This window comes from Apteryx mantelli, unplaced genomic scaffold (assembly GCF_036417845.1).
Source record: "Apteryx mantelli isolate bAptMan1 unplaced genomic scaffold, bAptMan1.hap1 HAP1_SCAFFOLD_333, whole genome shotgun sequence".
In the NCBI taxonomy this organism is placed as follows: Eukaryota; Metazoa; Chordata; class Aves; order Apterygiformes; family Apterygidae; genus Apteryx; species Apteryx mantelli.
The window spans coordinates 1-22,235 of record NW_027118686.1 but is presented as its reverse complement, the minus strand read 5'-3'; the positions used below and the strand labels follow the sequence as shown (position 1 = coordinate 22,235).

At 35.5% G+C, this 22,235-nt stretch overlaps 1 protein-coding gene across 1 annotated transcript in view; it reads left to right on the top strand.

The window, feature by feature from the left end:
* LOC136996297 (ubiquitin-protein ligase E3C-like) overlaps positions 1 to 20,930 on the top strand; it is a gene marked incomplete at its 3' end in the record, with an annotated part of 45,323 nt that extends 24,393 nt beyond the window's left edge. The window contains exons 9-12 of the mRNA XM_067317231.1: positions 10,248 to 10,460; positions 19,556 to 19,744; positions 19,843 to 19,909; positions 20,800 to 20,930. Of these exons, the coding sequence (XP_067173332.1) occupies positions 10,248 to 10,460; positions 19,556 to 19,744; positions 19,843 to 19,909; positions 20,800 to 20,930 (600 nt within the window). The remainder of the gene's footprint in view (positions 1 to 10,247; positions 10,461 to 19,555; positions 19,745 to 19,842; positions 19,910 to 20,799) is intronic.
* Between the last annotated feature and the right edge of the window lie 1,305 nt (positions 20,931 to 22,235).

Below are 22,235 nucleotides of genomic sequence, written 5' to 3'. Positions count from 1 at the left end.
GAAATGAGTTTGCTTGAACCAACAGCTACTCAAACACTTCCAAAGTTTACATTTCCCAACTTTCAATTACTTTACCCTGTAATGTAAATATTATTTTAACACTGGTGCCTTTTAAGCAATTTCCTGTCTTTTTCTTAAAAGTAAAAGCTCAGCTTGCGAGGTGCGCCTCATGTAGCAGTCTCCTGCCACTGCAAGGGTTTGAAACGTCAACCTTTGCATTTCCCTCGCTGGAAGCACAGGAGTGGCTTTCTGACTTCGGCTTGCTTGAGAGCTGATGGTGCCATGTGCTGTCAGGGATGTTCAAGCAGAGGCATTCTAGGCCCAAATCCTTTTTTCCATCCCGTCGGGAAAGTTGAGGCTTGTTGCCCCGTGGGTGCCCAGAGGTATGGATGGGATGCTGTAATCCTCTTGCTCTTAGGTAGGGAGGAAAGGGCTGATCGGGTTTACCTCCTCTCTCCATGTGGTAGCTGTTCTGTCCGCACTCGAATCTTCCCACGTGCAGACTTTCCTGCTGCGGCTTTGGCAGCAGAGTGGAGCTGGCTCTCTAGAACGCAAAAGTTGTTATTTGAGCAGGCTGCCAAAACCTTGAGACCCATAGCCCGAGAGGGGGGGGTTGGAAATAACACCTGAGAATCCGAAGTGAGGAGTTTCTCCCTGCTGAATTTTGAGTGTCTGCTGTGAATCTGGAAAGAGTGAAACATTAGTTAATTATTTCAACGTTGTCAAAATAAATCTTACAGATGATTTTTTTTTTTTTCTCCCATGTTACAGGTGAGAGAACTGAGGAAGAATAGATGCAGAAATAGTGATCAGTAAATGGCAGGTGCAGAATTAAAATCAGAACTTAACTGTGTTCAGACCTAAACATAGTCTTGTGTACCCTATTATCTTTCTCCTTTTTCCAGCTTAATTTACATTTATTCAGTGACTTTTTTAATGTGGCAGATGTTGTGAAAATGCATTCATAGCATTTGGAATGATTTGATATTAAGTAGGTAGTTCTTATGGTAATTTACTTGCATTTCTTGAAGTTTCAGCATTAGTTTAGGAATACAGCAGAAAGTCCATAGAAAAATTAGAATTATCATTTTAATGGTTTCCTCTACTTCCTTTTAAATGTAAACCTGCTACTTCTTGCATACATGGTATTTTGCAGTGAACATCTTTGCACCTTTCACAAAATGTTTGACTCTTTCCGACACTTGAGATTTTTATGTTGAGAACACCAAACACCTTTGGTTATACTGAATGCAGCCATCTCCATTTCTCTTCTTTGATTCTAGCATATTGAAGAACACTAGTGAGTCACACATTCAAGTTACTGAAGAACGTATACATTATCTTTGAAAAATAATGTTAAGCCTCTTTCCCTAAGCAATACAATTTGATGTCCTTGGAATACACTGCAGATTTTTGAAAAGATTTAATTTGTTTTGTCAAGACTTAGTTTGTATCTTAAGTGGTTGAGAAGGCAATGTAAAAAGAAAAAGTGGAGTTTTTTTTGGTTTTGGCTCTTTTTTTGGTGGTTGTTTTGACCTGGATCCTTCCTTTGTGGAACCAAAGAAAGAATTTTGATAGTGTAAGAACGAGCAAGGACTGAAAAGAAATAAAGTGTTTATTTTAAATTTTAACAATCTAGATTTAGTCTTTGATCATTAATATTTAATGTAATATAGGCATTCAGTAATTTATGTGGCCTTGTGGATATTGTATTGATGAAGATTAATGTTATTTATTTGTAAATGATTTGTGGTAGGTTTCTATGCTGATTTCAGTATAGTACATGTCAAAGAATGTTCTTAAACTTATGTGGTTGAAAAGTGTTATAAAATATATCTTTTGGTAATATTAGCCAGGTAATATTAGATTAAATACAATATTTATTACCCTAATAGTGAATGTGGGACCATTAACTATCAATTAGATTATTTTTCTATAACTTGGAGAGTATGCCTTGTGGTTATAGTTTATAACTTTGAACAGAGCTGTGATAGATTAGTTCATTTGTTGTGCAAGATATTATTCATGGCTAGAAGGTACAATTCTAAGATTATCAGTGTCTACAGTATCCATTTTGCAGATAAACTAAAATGGTTTTTAATTGTCCTGGAGCCTTATCTAAAATGGATTGAAATCAATGGGAGCCTTTTCATAGCAGGATCTGGATCAGGTACTAAACTCTTAAATCATTAATAAGTTGTACGTACAGAGTTGAAACCTTCAAGCAAATGTTTCTAATAACATATCTATGTACCCTTTTTTGCACCAAAACATGTAGAGAGAAAAGAAAGCAAGAAAACTCTACAGTACAAACAATTAGGCTTCATATACTTGACTATTCGATAGGATGGTGCATCAGCCATTGCACTGCTAGTCTTCCTCTGTTTCTCTGACTGTTGAAGGTTTTTTTTTTTCTGATTTTTTAGGCTACCCTTTCCCTTTGCTTATTGTCCATTTAATTAAGATCCGCTTTGGCTTGGCTTAAATCAGTACACTGTAAATGATTTGTGGTGCAGCCACCATTGATACTACTAGTTCCTAGAAAGGTAGGTATGGAATTAGTGATACTGATAAAACAAGAAGTTTGTACAAATTACCTCCTCTTTTTATTACTTTCAGTTACCTTGCAAATGATTTTGTAGACTCAGCATTTTGCTTAAAATCAAGTTAGCTGATGATTTGTGTCCGAAAATCCTGAATCATCTGAAATGGTCAAAATAGGAAGTTACTATGTAAAGTTGCATGTTCTTTTAAGTATACACTTATAAAATACAGAGGTGCAGTAATGAGAGAGAGAAATTTATACTTTATGGAAATTATTGCCTTATTTATGAATGTGAATATAAACTAATTGGAATCTATCTTCTGACATGGTTATTCAGTCTGACAATTCCTTTGTGTACTGGTTCATTTAACATAACCAATTATCCTTTGATTACAAATAGCTATATTAGTACTAACCTTGTAAATATGTGTCTAGCACTAAAAGACTACTGAAATGCAGTATTTTAATGCTAAATCTTTAGGAAGGAAAAGTGTGTATTGATTGATTGTGATATTTATTGGGTCATAATGTATTTAAATTTTCTTTAATGCATATGTTAGTGATTGTTTACTGTGATGAAGTGCATAGAGGTCTCTGCAAGGAGTTCTGCATGGAAAGAATTACCTCATGTCAGTGGTCACTCCTCAATTAAAAGTTCCATTAGCAGATGATTCCTGCTTCTGGTTTGTGTACTGATTGCATTTTATTGCCTCTAAATCAGGTTCCTAGACAGGGAATAAATAAACAGTTAGAGTGTGTGGTAATGGTATCCTGATCTTTTTTCACAGTTGGGAACACCTACGTCCATTTAAATCAATTAAGTTTGGAATATTTTTACTGAAATTCTTTATTGTGTTTGAACTCTCTTTGAAAATGACTAGTTTCACTGCTGTTAAAGTATAGATTTATCTTAGAAGCATATCCAGAGGTTAGCTTCATAGTAGTTAATGTTTCAATTTTTTGGAAGATTACAATTTAGATAAAAGGAAGATGTCTCCTCCGCATTCTCACTACTTCTTATTAAATTATGTTTAAATTTGAAGCAAGAAAATCTATTAACCCATTACTGGAACTACAGTAGTGAATGATAACTATCAATTATCTAGTGTATCCACAGGTACCTATAACCCTTCCCTCTCCTTTCCCACCCCCCAACCCCAAACGATACTGATAGCAGTTTATAACGCATATACAGCATAAGTTATAAACGTAGCTGCTCCTGTTAAAGCAGTCTGAGAAAATACTGAGATGATGAAGTCATGGCAAATACCAAAAATTTCTGAAGCATTTTATTCTAGTAATAAAAATTCTTGTAATAAAATTACTTAAATTCTTACAAGAAAAATACTTACAGGACTCACCATTTTTAAATTAAAATTGACTTGAGGTCATTATACTTGAAGTAGTCCAATAGTGTCTTTGGAAATGTGTCCCCTACATTTTTATGGTAATGAGTTCATGAGCCAGTCATGAGTTCATTTAATGCTTATCACACACCTCTAATCCATTCCAGATGTTCGCACTGACCGTAGCAATGTTGACAAGCAGGTGTCTCACATCTGAATCACTGTTACCCAGAATCTCTGGAGCTTCTGTGAGCTTGTACTTGCTGACCCTCAAAATGCCCAGGGGGCAAGAAATCTAAAACAATACCAATTTACAAATGGCTTTAGTTGTTTCTGAAAAAATCATTTTCTAAAGCTGAGGACACTAACACTGCTGCAGAGATGTTAATAAAGCAGAGATTTGGGCTTGCAGAACTGAGGAACAGGGACTTAAAATTGCCTGATAGGGGGCATAGTGCATTGTGACACACACCTGATATAATTAATTGTATTTTACCACATTGATATTAGAAACAGCGTCATCTTATTTTTGTTCACCTTAAAGCATATTATTATCAATAAGAAATTATTTTATTGTATGATTACTAAACAATAGCTTTAAAAATGGTTCAAAGGTGTGAGTAATTGTTAATTTTAATGTAACTTATATATTTAGTTTTCACTCATTAGGCCAGAAAAGGCTTTGCTGGTCTGAAGAGGGATTTGAGTGTGATGAGATATATCTAGAATATAAATAATAAGGTAGAAGGAAGTGCTAATGGTTTTGCTATTTTTCTATCATTTTTATTAATGGTTCTGTACAGCTTTGAAGATCTATTGCACTCTGTAAGTGCTAAGTATTATTTAATAGTAACTATTTAAAATGACTGAGATAGAAGGGGTTATGATCTTGGGTCATGAGGGCTGATTAGGGAAATAACTGAATTTAAGTTCAGTCATTTACTGCTTCAAGCTGTAAGCCCCGTATCTTTCTAGGGAGTTGACTTTAGCATTTTGTTAGGTTTTATAATACAGTTCTGCGTTGTAAAGGATTAATGGAAGGTATACGAAGAATGACTGATTATATTTCTTAAGAGAGAATTTAGTTGAAATAATAAATGTGAGAACTAATTGTAGACCTGAACCTATAAGCAAAGGTACTAAAACTGCCTCAAACCCACAGGACTTTAATGTGTTCATCTGTGAATTTGTTTACACAATATGAACTTTATTTGGCTTGTAGTAACGCTCATATAGTCTCTACTATATCCTAAATCCTTTACATTTCTCTGAAATGATTACACTAGCTTAAAGTGTGTCCGGTTCGAAAACATGATACAAAGTCTCCTCTTTCAGATGAGCTGTTTCCTAAACCTTTGTTTCATACCTGAACAGTATCTCATGTGACCACTTAAATAGTGTTATGATAATACCATACATCTTTCCAGTCAGATAGTGTTATCATTGTGTTGAATACGAGAAAGATATCCTCCTTGCCCTGAGAACTGCACATTTTATTTTTCTTCTGTCTTACTACGTACTGTGTACAGCTGTCCTTCCAAATGATATGTTTCTTTCATAACATATTAAAACTATGAATTGCATGCCTATATTCTGAAAGTTTTGTCCCTCTGCCTTAGAGGACCACTTCTTGTCCCCCCATATCATAGCTGTTTAAAGAATGCATTCAGTATATTTATAAGTATCTGAACATATTTATTTTATAGTTTAGATTATGAAATTGTGACCCATGTTGTTGAACTCTAGCTAATCCATGATGCCATCAACTATAGTTAACTAGAATGTATTTAGATACTTTATTGTAATTATAAGTAGCTAATATTATTTAAAAGAGAAACAATAGAGACTGCATGCTGCATGTGTGAAATTAAAATGTCTTTATGACAGTGGACTTTTCATTTCATTTTGGTTTTCTTTGTTCTTTTTTTTTTTTTAATTAATCTTCTGGTATGCTCCACAGGCTTTCACACAAAGGGCAGAAGGAAAATGTGTGAAATTCCTTTTGTTGTATACCTCATCTTCCATAAGCCTTTTAACCAGAATAAACTTCTTTTTAACTGTTTATATTTTAAAATAGTTGTTAGCAAGGCATCCTGAGACAATGGGAAGAAAGTGGGGCGAAGAGTACAAAGACTAATTTGTTGCCTAAAAACAAGTAGGGATTTTTTTGTTTAGTGTTTTCAGAAGCTTATGATTTTACGTTATTTTGATGGTTATCTGGAAATGTCCTAGCTTTGCCATAAGGACATCCCTAACCTACACCTTGATTTTGAAATAGTTCTGTGAAATCCAGTTTGACCCTTGAAGGTGACATAGCCTTTTAGCTACAGGTAATGGAGCACCTAGGAGCATGACTTTGCTTGGCTGATTGCCCTGATGTGGGCACCCCGCTCTGCTTCTAGCCAGCCTCTTACCCATCCCGCACCTGCATCTGCAGGCTGCGGCTGGTGAAAGTGGGATGCTGTTACTCATGGCCTGTGTGGGAGGCAGAGGTATCAAAGCTCCATTAAGGTTTGTTTTTTTTTTTTTTTCCATCTAAGCATTAGAAACCAGAAATCGAATCTCATATTTGACCACCATTGCTCTTTTGTGACTTCCTGTCTAGATTTTTTCCTTTATGCGAGTTGTAGTTTTTGGGGCTACAGGATAGGGACCATGAAGTCAATTAAAGGGCTAGATAGATAGGAAAGTTGGGAACATGAGCTGTCAAAATTTGTCATAGAATGACTTCTAGTCCCATAGATGATGGCCACAAAAGTTAAAGGAGATTTGCCCCAGGACTAGAGCACTTGGAATTGGAGCAGAGTTTATTTTTAATGTATGTGTTGTAATACATGTGATCAAGCAGATCACTGCTTGATCTCATCAAGCAGCGTGTGAACAGGAACTTCAGACTTGTGGTCCAACAGAAAAGGTCTCTTCCCTCAAAGAGCAAGCCACTTTCTGCCTTCAGCGTTGTTCCTTGGTGGAGGAAAAGAGAGGACGCCTTCTGGGGTAGTGTGGGCTTCTGTTGAATAAAGTGTATGTGTAATTATATTCTTGCAGTGCAGCTTCATACTGCTGCTAAGTCAGTCTGCCAGCTGTGGCAGGGTGCTTCCCCCCATCACTGACTCCGGTCCTGCCTCTCCCTTTTGCTGATGCTGCAGAGGGGCAGTTCAAAGAGTTGAACAGGCAGAAAACTAAGCTTAAAAAATGGGTAGCTTATAGTTCCCAAGGCAATTCGCCAGGGATAAGAGGGACGGGGTGATTCTCCCCTTTTGGCAGCAGCTAACCATGAGGTTGTTTTAGCTGCAGCAAGAAGTGCCAGTGTCAGGGTGGAGCTGCCCGGCTGCTGGGCTGACCTGAGGCTGCGCTGCCACTGAAGCAGCTGGTCTTGCTGTTCCCCTCCCGTTTCCCCACACCCGTTGTCTGATCTGACAGAAAACAGCCAGCACCCCACCCCGGCCTGCACCGAGTCACCGAGCTGGCTTGGTTCATCCCGCAGGCGGGAAGGGGTGGAATCACATCCTTTGGCAGCGCCAGGTAGTTTTATCAGTTTATGCTGACTGAGAAATCGGGAATTGGACTGAAAGATAAAGTTTTGGCTAATTCAGTCATATTCCATCACACAGGGTATTTCTTAGCATCTCTAAACAATGCTGGAGCTAGAAAGGTATAATTTGCCCCTTTGGAAAAGCTGGAATTTATCATGATTTTATTTACCACAGTTTCAGTGCATTTTTTTATTAAACTTTATTAGGATAGTTTGACTTTTATACTAATAGAACATTTTGTTTGTCTTGGTTTCCAAAAATACTTTGTTTTTAATACTGGAATCACTTAGCTAGGAGAAGTAGTAGTAATTAAAGTTATTCTCAAGTTGCACAATTTAGTTTATTTAAAAATGCTTTGTATAGTTTTTAGATGAAGTTATAAATGTTCACTTTGGAACTACCTGAAGATTAATAGTGATGCATTTGAAAAGCATTATTTTTTTATTGATTCTTAATGTAGTAAATTACTGAAGTTATTTGGCAGCAAACAGAAATAGCCAGTGATGTTGTTCACATTTATTTTCCTGATAGCATCACAATTTGCATTAATTGCATTGCAGCTGCACTCACTTATATTAAAAAGCTTCTACTATAATTAATCCTTTTTATTTCAAATCATTTTGGCACAATTTCTAGCAATAAACACTCATAAAAGACAGACACTTGAAAAATAACATACAAGTTTCTTCAATATACCTATTGCTGTTTTTTCTTGACGTGAAATTATTGATAGGCTTCTAGGATCAAGTGTTACAAGTGGCGAAGACTTAAGACTGGTATGAAAAATGCTAAGTGGATTATTTTGCATAAAAAATAGACAGGTTTTGAATTTGTGTAATTAACCTGTGTTTAGAAAATACCTTGATTTATGTCTACATTTGTATTTCAGTTGCATACATTATGGAAATTTAATTTATAATCCATTTAGCTGATGTGATCATAGTTTTTAGTGCTATCATTTATTAGTCCTTGTATATTAAATGCTCTAAAGGCTTAAACCTGCCTTGTGTAAAAAATTACACCTCTGCATTTACATTTTATGAGTCATAGATGGAATTCCATTTTAAATTCGAGTAGCTTTGATATATTTAAGGAATTACAATGGTTTTATTGTTACTAATGCAGGAACAGCAAACACTGACCTTATACATTGAAAATTAATGATTTATCCCTCTAGTTTGCTTTTAAAGTCAACTATACAAATGAGGATTTCGACTTCTACACCTTGAATAAATCATATAGCTCTAAATATAATGCACCCTTTGGCTTTGAACTCATTATTCTCAATTCTTTCTGCAAGGTCTAACTCACCTCATAGAAATGTTCTTTCAAAAGTTTAAGGAATTGTATATGTTCTTCTTAACATCTTTGTTGGAATATCATTGAGTGATTACTGCTACATTTGTTGGGGGGATTTTTTGCTCATTGTACTTCCTTTTCTGAGTTTTGCAGGAGACTGTGGACGAATTAAGTAATGCCGAAACACAGCTCTAAAAGAACAAAAAGAACAAATAATGATTTTATGTTCATGATGCCTTTTCTGATCTGCCTGGCAGTGATATTAATGATAACTTTAAAGATTGGATTGTCAGTGTTAGAGATGCTGATGTGGCAAACAAATGGACAATGGGAAACGCTATGAATAGAAAACATATTTCGGGGATTTTTTAGAGAGAAATCCGCTGCTGTTTTTCCTTTATTCGTATAGGCTTTCTTTAAATGTTGATGGGCTTTTGCTTTCTAGCCCCAAGATCTCCATCTCTCCTTCTTTCAAGGGTTGTCATAAGTACTTTTTCTCTTCTGGTCAACATGTTGTTGATGATTATGTGAAAAATTGTTTTGCATTACATTGAAATGCAACAGTAAATTAGACTGACTGCAAATGGTATTGCTGGGGCTTTGTGCATTTTTGAAAATTCCTGAGCAAATCTTTAGTTTACAGTAGAAATACACATTTGCATTATGCAGATTTAGATCAGGCTCATTTTTGATTCATTAGTCTGTTGACAATGGTAACAGTGCCAGGCATATGCAGATTGAACATATGATACAGATGTTACTGATAGGCCCTGGACTTGGAAAATTAGGATGTTCTTCGATGATACCAGTAAGTAGTAGAATTCAGCTGTCTTTTCTCTTAGCCATATTGATTGATTTTAGAGGGACTAAACAGAAGTGATGTATTGTTTGCCAGAGTACACAATGATGAAGCTGTATAACATGCAAGAGGAATAGCACCTGTCAATTCATTAAGAAAAGTACTGTTTTTAAACAGTTTTTAAAAATGCTTTTTAAGGAGTATGATTTTTACATGGTTACTTTTCAGGGTCAAACTGTATTTGTTTTACCTGTAGCAATTTATGAATGGAATAACCTTGCTTGTGGAGAACCAGATGGTTCGGTGGAATGGAGGAAGAGACGACAGCTTTTTTGAAGACATTCTTGATACCGTTGCATTGTCTTTTAAGAAATTTTGTTTTTCTTACAAATAATGTATACAGTTTATACACTTCCTGTTTGATCTAACAGTTTGGACAAGAAGATTAAGGACAGATAAGCTGTGGCCTTACCTTTTAAATCACTGCGTAATTAATTTGTAAATTTTTGAGCTTGGTATTTAAAAAGGATATTCAAATTTCAAGCTTCAGTTAAGCATTTTTAAATTGATGCAATAGGTGAGATATTGTGATACCACAAGATCCTATTCAGGCACTAAATTAAAGAGGAGTTACCAACAAGTTAAGAAATACACAATAGCTTTTAGAATTTTTATGTGGTACTACAATACAATCTAATTTTTTTAAAAATCATTTTGGTTTTTAGGCTCTTTATGAAAATATGCTGGTGGAGCTACCATTTGCTAGTTTTTTCCTCTCAAAGTTACTGGGGACAAGCGCTGATGTTGACATTCATCATTTAGCTTCATTAGATCCAGAAATGTACAAGAATTTGCTTTTTCTCAAGAGCTATGAAGGGGATGTAGAAGAACTTGGACTGAACTTCACTGTGGTAAATAATGACCTTGGGGAAGCACAGGTAAGAGTGGTGCTTTGGCATTTTTTTTCTGTTATGTTTGAATGCTGAATCATTAGTATCCCTACTAATTAATTTTTGAATGTGAAAGTGATAAGTCACAACTGTTAAATTGTTTCTTTGATTCCACTTCAAATAATTGCAAAAGTTAGATGGTACATAAACTATAGAATTTCTACTTTATGCTGTTTTTTGGAACCGGAGTTATTGTGAGGTATATGCTGTCTCCTTTAGCTGTTACTGATGCTCAGAATTTTCAAAACCTTAATAAAACAACAAGAAAAAAGGCCAAATTTTTTGGAGGGGCTGAGCTGCCCATTGAGTCGGAGGGGATAAACTGCTGTTCAGTGCTTCTAAAATTCTAATTGAGCCAGTTATTTAGGTCCTTACAGTATGAGCTTTTATGGCAATTTTACACTACAGAATTTAATAATGGGTTTTATTTGCTCTGTTGTGGATGGTAAAGATCCCTTGTGCTCATCGTAGAGAATTAATCACCAGGACTTGAAAAGTATGCCTGTATGTGCTCATAGAGTTAACCTTCTTGGATAAAGTTTGTTGTCATGCTTCCTTTCATTTTTGAGGAATAAAAATTGTGTAGTTCTCTTTGCCTGTTATATTTGATTTTAATGTTTATTAGTCATTTTTACAGTCTCAATTCTGTCAGTATTTTAAAAGAAAAAAGTATCTTGCTTTTTATTTCCCTCTCAGCCTTTGCTCTGTTGCTTCCCTTTTTCCTATGTGTGTATGCATTCACATACAGAAAGTGCATATGTGTATGTGCCTGTTGGTGTGTTTCTATATATTTTTTCCTGTGACATCTTTCCTATATTTTCTTTTTCTTTTCTTCTGTTTCACTCTTACCTTTTCTTTTCTGCTTGCTTTCTTAAAAAAAAAAAAAGTCTCCTTCAGTAGCTGCTTTGTTTTCAAATTTCTTTGTCAGACTCTCCTGCATCCTTCTTTTACCCATCTCTCCCTCTCTCTCTCGCTCTCTTTCTCTCTGTGTGTGTGTATATATATATGTATGTGTGTGTGTGTATATATAAATATGTGTGTGTATATATATATATATATATATATAAAAGGATCCATCAGATCAGGAAGAGATAGGATTTACGTTCAGCGTGCAGACGCTGTTTCTGAGAGCAAAGAGGGTGCAGGGGATGATCTTGTATTTTGCTTGTCAGGTTGCGGACTGTGAATAAGTTAGGTGTGTGACAAACCCGAACCTCTCACAAAACCACCAGGCTGCTGGAAGAATCAGAGCATATTTATTTTCTCTATGTTTTCCCTTTCCCACCTGTAAGGATGGGTATCGATATCTGATGAAGTGTATTTACCTGAGATATTAGTGAAAGTCAAATCACTTCTCCACATCCTAGGCTCATTTTTTGAGCTGCTCACTTCAGTGAGTGCTGTTTCAGGGCTTCTTTAAGAAGGGAGAGTTGGAAATGGAGTTGTTTTGTTTCAGTTTATCGTTGTCCTGTTCTGAATAGCAGAGATGAGAACAGAAGCAGAAATCTGTTTGCAGCTATAGGAAGGCTATGCAGGATTGTATTTAATTCCTTACTTACCTTTCTCTCAAAGTGCTGCTCCAATGTTAGTGTGTCAGTGGATTATTCTGTTATCAAAATGTGGAGCCTAAAGCACTGCTCAGGAGTTGTCCTTCTTGTTTCCTTTCCATTACCCATAACTTGGGTCAAAAAAATAGACCTGACAATGTTGTCATGTGCAACAGCATCCTAATTCAGGCCTGATTTCTTATGGAAGAAAAACGTTATGAAAGGGAGTAAACCGTTCTCTTCAGTGTCCCTATTGGTGAGGGACGCCTGGGACTATACACGCTCTAGCTGAGGAGCAGCACCACTGAGATGCAGCGGCTGGTCCAGGAAATTGTTACACTGAGCTCTTTTGCAGCTGCTTAAATCATAGCAAGTTTGATGCCTAAGACTTCTGTTTTAACAGCAATAAGCTCAGATTTTATTCTTCCATCATCCGTTTCCTGTCATTTGGGAAGATCCTAAAAGCTGGACTTTGTTACAATTTAAAATAGTATCCTCAAATTTTGGGTTCATAAATCATACTTAAGGGGGAGAGGGTCAGCAATTACCTAACATAAATAATGGTTTGTGTAAAACATAAGCCACATGCCATTTTTTTCCTGGGTTCCAACTCACTATATAAAATCCCTGGAGCTGCACTGTTTTCAGAAAAATACTTAAAAAAAAAAAAAATTGAGATAAAGGTATGTAATACGGATGTATAGGAAAGCATTTTCTTAGTTATAGAGCAGGAGTTTTATTGTAGCATGTTCAGAAAGTAATTGTTTGATTACCAAATTGATTTCTATAGCATACATGTATTTGGTTACTAGGTTGCAAGGCACAGAAGTTGGCAGTTTCTAATATAACCAAGGGTTTTGAGGGGAAAAAATCTGCTGTTTGTATTCTAAACCCCTTCACTTAAATGCTTTTCAAGTAATAGTGTTAGTGATCATAGCCAACACAAATCCAGTTTAGTTAAAAATAAAAATAGCTGTTATTTTCTGGAGAGGTTATGGTTTCCGTACTACATATGTCTAGTATATGTGTCCTTAAAAATTCAGTTATGCAAAGAAGTTAGAACCTAGCTCAACAAGCAGGGTAGAAAGAGATAGAAAAGAGAAATAGTTGAGAAACGGCACACCAGCAGGTCCAAAACAGAGATGTTACCAGTTCTACCGACTGCTACAAAAAACTTGGACCGAGTGCATTCTTGCCAAGAAGTCTAATTTGTTCATTAAAATTCTCTGAGGGCTATGGCTACTAGTATCAAGACTTTTGATTATTAATTATTTGTCATAACTTTAAAAGGAAGGTTGACTATAATAGTGAGCTTCTGAGTAACTAAACTCAATAAATTGAGTATTCTGATGCTATATTACTGTGCTTATACTTGGAGAGGTAACATTATACCTTTGAAGTATAAACCACCTTTTAATGAGACTGCATTTTAGTGTAGTTCAGCGGAACTAATTGATTCTTCAGAGTTTTTTTGTATTTGAATGCAGCAAGTTACTTTTTATATTTCACTTCAACATCATAATAAGCCTCATATAGATAAATATTTTGTCTGGTGTTTGACTCATGTAATCATTGCATACTAATTAATTGTGTCAAGGTAAGGCTAATTCACTTTGGGAAAAGAGCTTAATTTGCACTCTTTACGTCAAATGTACATTATCTCTAGTTTTCAGCTAAACAACCACTTTAGTGTCTAATAAATTAGTGCCAATAAATGCATCATAAATCTACCATTGTAAATAGCTGTCCTTGTGACAGTGTCCATCCAGCAATTGTGGCACAAAAGCATTATCTGCAATGAAAGACACATTCAGAAGCGGCACTATTGCCTCTGTCAGTAGTAGAAGGTAGAATTTCTATTATCAGTATATTGATTCCAATCCTGTAATGTGCTTTTAGATCCCATTAAACTCTTGTAAAAGTGCATTCACCAGAAGTTGAAAAAGGTACTTAATAATTTGCACATTAGACCTGCTAATTAGGGGAGCTATGCAATCAACCATTTTTCCCCAAATAGCTTTAGCTTTTGATAAAGAACCAGGTAATGCAGTGATGTTGCAGCAGCTGTTGGATTAGCTGCATAAAATGGTAGCCAGTAAAAAGTCTCTAAAGAATATCAGTTATATATTTAGTTACAGATTCCTTCAAGTAACTGTATTGTATATTTTAATTTTTCCTTTTATCTTGTAGGTTAGAAGGTGATAAAATGCTTATAATAAGCTTAAGTTAACAAGTTCAAGAAAATACCTTCTCTTCTTCGGACCTCTTACTCCCTTACACTTTCCTCTCTCTCACACTTTCTCTCTTTCTCCCCCCCCAATGAGGAAGGCAAGTTTTGTGTCTGTCCTGGGAATGAGAGGAAGAGATTCAAATATGTACTGCTACTCCTTCAAAAACATTAGGTTCTGTACTCAGAATCTTCTCAAACAATGATTCTTGAGATTATATGGATCAGAACAGTCTGAATGTGCTCAGAAGACTCCATAAATGAAGGCCTTCATAAACAAATCCCTAGAAAAGCACTTTAATATATGAGGCAGCGGTTTCTGTGAAATCCAAATAGTATCGAAGTTGATCTCAAGATAACCCTTTTTTAGTTTTTTAAAGTAGATGCAAATGCCATTTCTGTTATTGAAAATATATTGACTGACAATAGGAGAGTTCTTTGCCTTTAAATTCTTGAGAGAAAATTTTGAAGCCTTAAAAATGATTATGAAATCTTTTGTCCTGGCAGCTTCTTTACTAGGATACAGTGGCTTGGATGAATGATTCTGGAGGTTTTTCAGAAGCAAAATATTTAAGTTGATACTGATCCTTCTCAGGCAGATTTATAACACTTATGGCAAATGCATTCTTAGGCATTCAAATGCAAAATCCTACCAGGGACTCCTGCCTGAACATCTGGAAGGCATATGCTAGGGAAAGAAAGAAAAGCTTTATTTACTTATTTTCAGAATAGTGAAAAAATTTAGGGATCATCTGGACAAAAGTGACCAGAGACCAAGAAAAGGGGTAAAATATTCTCTTTTGTACCATGAACAGGCTTGTAGGAGTTCTTAACCTTATCTCAGAGTGCTTTCTGAAATTGCACCAAATGTGTGTCTTCAGTCTTCAAACATAACAAAGCTCTTCATACTTCAGAATACCTAGGTGAAAGGTCCCTTATTCTTTCCTAAAGTATTTCCCACTTTACTCTCCAAGTATTCCCCTTTTTTCCATTAGCCTGGGAAGCAGCTGCCACTGCCAGATTTGTACGTGGAGCACCTAGCATTAAGTTCCTCTGCCAGTAGAGACTTCCCATTGCCTGCCTGTAATCACATTACAGAGCTGCTTTGTGTGACAGATTATTCTCCATGAGCCAGAAAATTAATTTCCTGAATTGATTTTGCTTGGCCAATTGCATGTTTTTCACTAAGCTTTTTTGATTTTATTGTGACTGTTTATTTCAGTATTACTCTGATGTCTGAAAACTTATTTGCAGTAAGTATAATAGTGTAACTCAATGCTCACCTGAACCCATGCACTTGAATGCCAGCATACAGAAAATACAGGGATTTACTTGTTTTTTACAAACCTTAATATTTGTATGTTTAAATAGGAATATAAATGTAAGTTGGGCACATTTTCTGGAAGTAGGTTCTCACGGAAACATGTAACTGAATTTATAGCCAAGAGAAACATTAGTGCTTAAGAAGTGCATGCAACAGTTGTTTGAGGTGTATCTAACCATGAATTTTGGAGGCCTGATGCAAAACTTATGTGCACATTTCTACAAGTAGGGAAGTAGCTTTTCTTGCAGATTTTTAAACGTGATATTTTTCTATCCCACATTGATGTTTTTCCTTCATTTTAAAGATATACTGTGTCAGCACGGACTAGAATTCAATTATCTGTGGTATTATCTGAATGTTCCAAATACCTATTATCTAAATAAGATGTATACTTTCTTGATTGCTTTTTAAATATATTATTTTGATAACTAACCAAATTTAAATGAAATTGGTTTGATTTTTCTTTTTAATTTAGAGTTACAAAATAGAAATTAGGTGATGATGTAAGTATGCATATTTTGAGGAAGTTTTCTATTCTCTCACCTCCTGCATAACCTGTGTTACTATTTTGCACCATCTAGTGGTAAAATTGAACGGATGAAAATAAAATTCAAGCTGGTAATCTTTTAAGACATGATAGATTGTGTTGTGACCTTTTTGAAGAGGAACTGTTTAACAAACATTCCTGACATTTAGAATTGAGTGGGAGTTCTACAGTAGTACGATTAAAACACTGTGAAAATAAACAATGAGTGAAAAGTGAACTGCACCTAGATTAATCATAGTTTTATTGCCAGCCCAAACTTTAGCATTTTCTGTCTTCTGCTTAACATCCTTCTTACTCTTTGTGGCATAATGTATTTATTATTCCTGCTACATTTGTCCTTTTTCTCTCAGACTGTGGTGGTACTATGACACAGTGCTGGTAGAATTAATCTCACATTTACAAACTCTGCGAATGGGTAGTGAGATCACAGGAAAACTCTGTGAGATTCTGTTAACTGAATGCTGTAGTTTTATCTGTGGCATGGGCAGTTACAGTGTCGGTAGGGTTTTTTTGCCGTGAATTGTTGCTAGATCAGAAACCAAGATTTGCTACTTTGAATAAAAATGCAAAAACAAAAGCAAAAAAAGTGTTTTTTTTTCTTTTTTATATTTTTCCTATTTTCTTTTAAACAGTAGTCCAAAAGAATACAGCACTTTCTCTCTCAGATTTGCAGTATGAGCATTGCAGGGAGAGAAAATAGCTTTCATTAGACAATTGATACACCTTTCCCTATATCCTTAGACCACCATAATTATAATGCAAACATAAGCATAAGTTGCTTTGTGTCCTGCCCTCTATTTAGTGGCTTGCATGGAAGGTTAGCAATTTGGATTCTAGTTCACCAAGTGCAGGGATGAATGCTAAATACAGTGGTTTCTAGAACTCCCTGCCAGTAGTTCCCTTTTACCATTTTAGAAAGAAAGTCGGTTTGAGCATCCCTCTACGTAAATACTGAGAGACCTAACAAAAAATGTGGTATGCAAAAAGAATAATAACTATTAGTTTGTTTATTGATGGTGCACATATTTTTAAGAGAAACTTGGTAAGTTAGGTGCTATAAATATGCTTTAGTATGCCTGAATTCAATGTGCTCTTCAGAGAGAGAAATTTTATTTGGTGAAGCAGTGACAAAAGAACAGGTAATGATGCAGTTGTGATATATATGGATATATATGTATGGATATAATTGGAGAAGGAAAAGAAGCTATAGGACAATATTGTTTAAGCTACAGGACAATATTGAACTTTCAAGAAGAATGGATATTAACCAACTTTACCTATTGGACTGGAAATGGAAATTATAATGTTTCTAATCATTAGATGAGTGAAATTATTGACAAACTTCCTAGCAACAGTACTAAAAGGGTAGCAGGTAGAACATGGCAAGTTTCTAACCAGCGTGGTTACCTGCAGTATCAGGAGAGAAAGCTGGGCAACTTCTCATCAGATGTTTCATTTGTGGTCTGGACAATATCCCCTACCTTTCTAAATACTCCTTGGGGACTTTATCAGGAAAAGAGTCCACCTCAGGCCAGTTAGTGCAGACTGGTTCATGTCTGCCATGTACGGGGCTGTACCCTCCGGAGCAGGCAGCTGCGCCACACACCAGGCTCTGCAAGGGGTGGGCCTGGAAAAAGCTGTCCTGTCGGTTGTGTCCATGAGTCTTGGTGAAGGGGACTCGCTCAGAAGAGAGCAAACCCATGTGTGCAGTGCGGGTTGCCACGTGATCAGGGCACAACACCGAGCAAGCGAGATTGACACCTTCATTTTATTTAATTCTTCAGGGAGAAGGACTTGAACATAGCAATTCCCACACGCAGAGGTGATGTGTAATATTGGTGAGTTCTTTACTGTAGGCTTAAAAAAATTGAGAAGCTTGCAGCTGAAGAATTAAAGTGGGAAGTACGACATATTTTTAACACTCATGGTAATTCAGAATTGGCCTAATTTATCAAGGGAAGTGGTAAATACTCCATCATACGGAGTCTTTATACCAGGATTGCCTGTCTCTCTAAAAAATGTGTTCTAACTCATCTGTGGATTTATTGAGTTAAATACAGGAATCTCTATCTAGAATTCTCTGGCCTGTGTTATCTGGGAGGTTGAATAACAGATCTTAATGTTCTCTTCTCGCCTTAAAAATCTATGAATCAGTAAAAATGTGAATGCTCAAAAGTGCTACAGATTTTTCATCGTAACACTTTGCGTTTTGCTTAGTACTGGAACAGCTCACATTTTTAGGTAGCATGTTACAAAAGAAGCTATTCACAATTTATGTTTAATTCTCTGTGTTATAAAGATGCGATCATTACCATAGATCAAAATGCATACAGTTTGCTAACAGTTGGGAAAAAAAAATCCCTGACTTCAGAGTGTAGAAAAATAAACTTTTTCTTAAGGTTTGAGAAGGTGAACACATCTCAGTTTTTCATTTTTTTTAATCCTCTTTTTAGTACTCTCTTCTTATTGGGCTACTCAGCAAAACTAGGCTCTTGTAGTAAAAAAAATGTAGAATATGTAAAGATCATTAATGTTTTAACAACTACTACCCATGATCCTATTGTAAATTGTTTTGCATCTTAGTACAGTGACAGTATCTTTGTTTTTTTTACTATAAATTCTTCCATGCTGATTTATCTTGATGTCCTTGAAGGACAAAAGCTAAGCTTCTCGGTAGAATGATAAGATTTAGGTCTTTTTTTTTTTTCTTTTTCCTTCTTTTTTTTTTGTTTTTTTGAAAGTACTGAACATGTGTAAGTTAGCTTTACAGCAGTATGAATTTTGAATGCTTATCATTCTGTAAATCACCTCTGTATCAGAATCTTAATTTTGACTCAGAGGGTACTGTTTTTAATAATGTGATTCTGCAGAGTTCACTTGCACCAAAAAGTTCAACAGAAGAATATAGCCAGTCAAGCTGAGCTTTCCTAATTCAACTGGAAGGAAACAGTGATGTGTGAGCCTTGTGCTTCTACAAGCTACTCTATATCCCAGGGCACTTACTAGCAGCAGTGAACCTAGGGGAAAGCTCACATTGGTTTTACCAAGGGGAAGATTTCACCTCAGTTTCTGTTTGATTTGCAATGGTGAATTTAGCGTTAAACATCATCTCTTACAAATGAGCTCTGATACTGCTGAATCTACTTACCTTCTGGTAATAGACCACAGGGCCACATGGTCAGTTCTATGTACTTGCAGCTGAAGGGCTTGCTCTGAAAACTGGGCACCATGCACTGTTCTCTTGCACTTATGAGTAAACAGAAAATAACTACACTTGTAATAATCTTTTATCTTATTTTGAGGTGAATATTCTTGAGTATATTCTAGTTACTCTCAAGTATATAAATCACTTACTGGAATGTTTCGCAGTTTGGTTTTCCATTTGCAGCACACCGAATTAAAGTTTACCAAGATTTATGAAAATTGTTATGTTTATAGGTGGTTGAGCTGAAGCCAGGTGGAAAAGATATTCCTGTCACCAGTGCTAACCGAATAGCATACATCCATCTGGTGGCAGATTACAGATTAAACAAACAAATTCGACAGCATTGCCTTGCTTTCCGTCAGGGGCTGGCCAATGTTGTGAATCTTGAATGGCTTCGAATGTTTGATCAACAGGAAATACAGGTATTTTTGCTTAAAACTCCTAAAACATTTATTTCAAACTGCAAAGAAACATTTAATTTCTGCCTGTAATGTAATTGACCTATTTACTTTACTGTTAGGTTTTGATATCTGGTGCCCAGGTTCCTATTAGTTTGGATGATCTTAAATCTTTCACAAACTATTCAGGTGAGTATATTTTACTTAAATAAAAAATGTGTTATGACTGATTCAGGAATAAATAAATTTGCTTTTCAACCTAGCTTACTTTTTAAAAGAAGTTTTAGGGTCCTTGTGGCTAGCCTTGCTGGCCAAACTCTCTAGATAGCTGCCTGAATTTCAAAAGGTTGGGAAAAAATAACACCAGATTTTATAAATGTGGGGATATATAGGTATGCGGTTTATTGTATTCATGCACTTAAATACCAGTTTGCAGACAGATAATTAGAGAACATGTAATTTTCTAACTGGAAGTTAGTCAGTGGTTGTGTCTAGCTGCCCTCAAATTAAGTCTGCAAACGATTTGAGGATGGTTGTTTCTACCAACACATTCAGATACTTTATCATTTCTCAGAAAGCCTGAGGGACTGCTTATATTCTTTCCCTGTTAGAAATGCTTAATTCATTTTCCCTGTATTCATCATGAATGTAACCAAAGTGTAGCTAACATATCGTAAGTTCGCATCCTAGCTTACCTCAAAGTAAGTTGGCTTATGAAATAACCTCCTGAGTCTTGCACATTTTGCGAATTCTTGCAGTGAATGACAATAATCCATAGTTCCTAGATAAATACTAAAACACTAAACTAAATAAAACTAACTTAAAATAAACAAGTAGGGTTCAGTGGAGAAAACTGCAGTTAAGAAGTTGAGGTAGATGGTATGTCTAAGATAAACAATGAATGAGAAACTCTAAAAATGTAATGCTCGAAGAGATCTGTAGATAATGGAGGTCAGCCATGTAAGCCTGCTGCTTTTAATATTCTCCCCAAGCTTTTAAAAATTGATGCTAGGTTTTCCAAAGGGTTTCTTTCTTATATAAAACTATTCTATCTTTAAATCATATAAATCTCATCATAGGTGGCTACGCAGCAGACCATCCTGTAATAAAAATATTTTGGAGGGTTGTGGAAAGCTTCACTGATGAAGAGAAACGCAAACTACTCAAGTTTGTAACAAGCTGCTCTCGACCGCCTCTTCTGGGGTTTAAGGTATATGTCTTCGTGAATTTTGCTTTGTCGATTTCTGTAAATATTAATATGACAGTTGTGATATAAGCTTTATTTGTCTGTAGGAATTTAAAATATGAGAAAAATGTCCCTTTCTGACTACAGATAACAGCTTCAATGTTTGCGCTTGGGTATAATGAGTATAGTTTTAAAATATTTCAAGAAATATGAAGTAGGCCTAAAAAAGCATTCATTATAGCATTGGTTAAAATGCTTGCTCTTTGTCATGAAAGATCCTTGCAGCCATGCTTTGACTGTGTTTCATATTAATGAATAGAAGCAGTATTGCCACCACCTTCAAGGAAGAGATTGAGTTAAGAGTAATGTCTTCAAAATTGGGCAAAGGAGGACTTGGGATATATCAACAGCTATTAAATAAAAGCATTTGAAGCTGGAGATTTATTTCTTATGTTTCCTTTGGGTTAGCATTTGTATGTTTATAAGATTATTCCTTATATCTAAGTATTTTGCTACTATCTTTAGATTGATATTTACAGTGAACCTTAAGCATGAAGAAAATTTTGGTTTACTGTTTATAAAACCAAAGAGAGACCAAAGCAAGTTGAAAACATTTTGAAATTAAATTCTGGGTATACTCTAACCGGAAGTTTCAGTTGGGCTGCAAAATTCTGGCTAAGAATTGGCCTTGGGCATCATTTCCTCAAGAAATATGGGAACGTTCAATGCTTTTCTGCAATTCACTGGAAAGTATAAATCGCTAATAGCAACACCATCAGTTTTAGTGTGGTGCTCAACAGCATATTTACTGTTGTACTATTTAATAAATTAATACAAAGGTGAACTTATCTGGATCATAAATACAGACATTGTTTCATGCAATTGCTTACAAGTAGAAATATGATGAGTTGCTTTGTTTAGCTTCCTTAGATGTGTTGCTAAACAGAGTTAAAGGACTTCTCACATTATAAGATAGTGTGATGTAATATTTAATTAGCAATGGATAGTAACTGATTTTCTATGTTTATTAAGTAAAACAGGTAGAGGAACCCATAACAAATGAATGCAAGTTTTGTGTGAGCGCTGAAGGTTTTTTTTAGCATTAGTATAATTTTACGAAACAGCTATACCTTACTCTATTATATAGTGGTATGAATGAGCATTTTCTCATCATATAAATATTTCAGGGACAGATACTAACATTTTATATAGGAACAGGAATTTCAGATGTGTGTAATAGCCTGGAGGTGGAGACAATATATTTGGAATTTTACACAATTTTTTCTTGCATCATAGACTGAAAGTTCATTCTGAAATAGTTAGCATTTA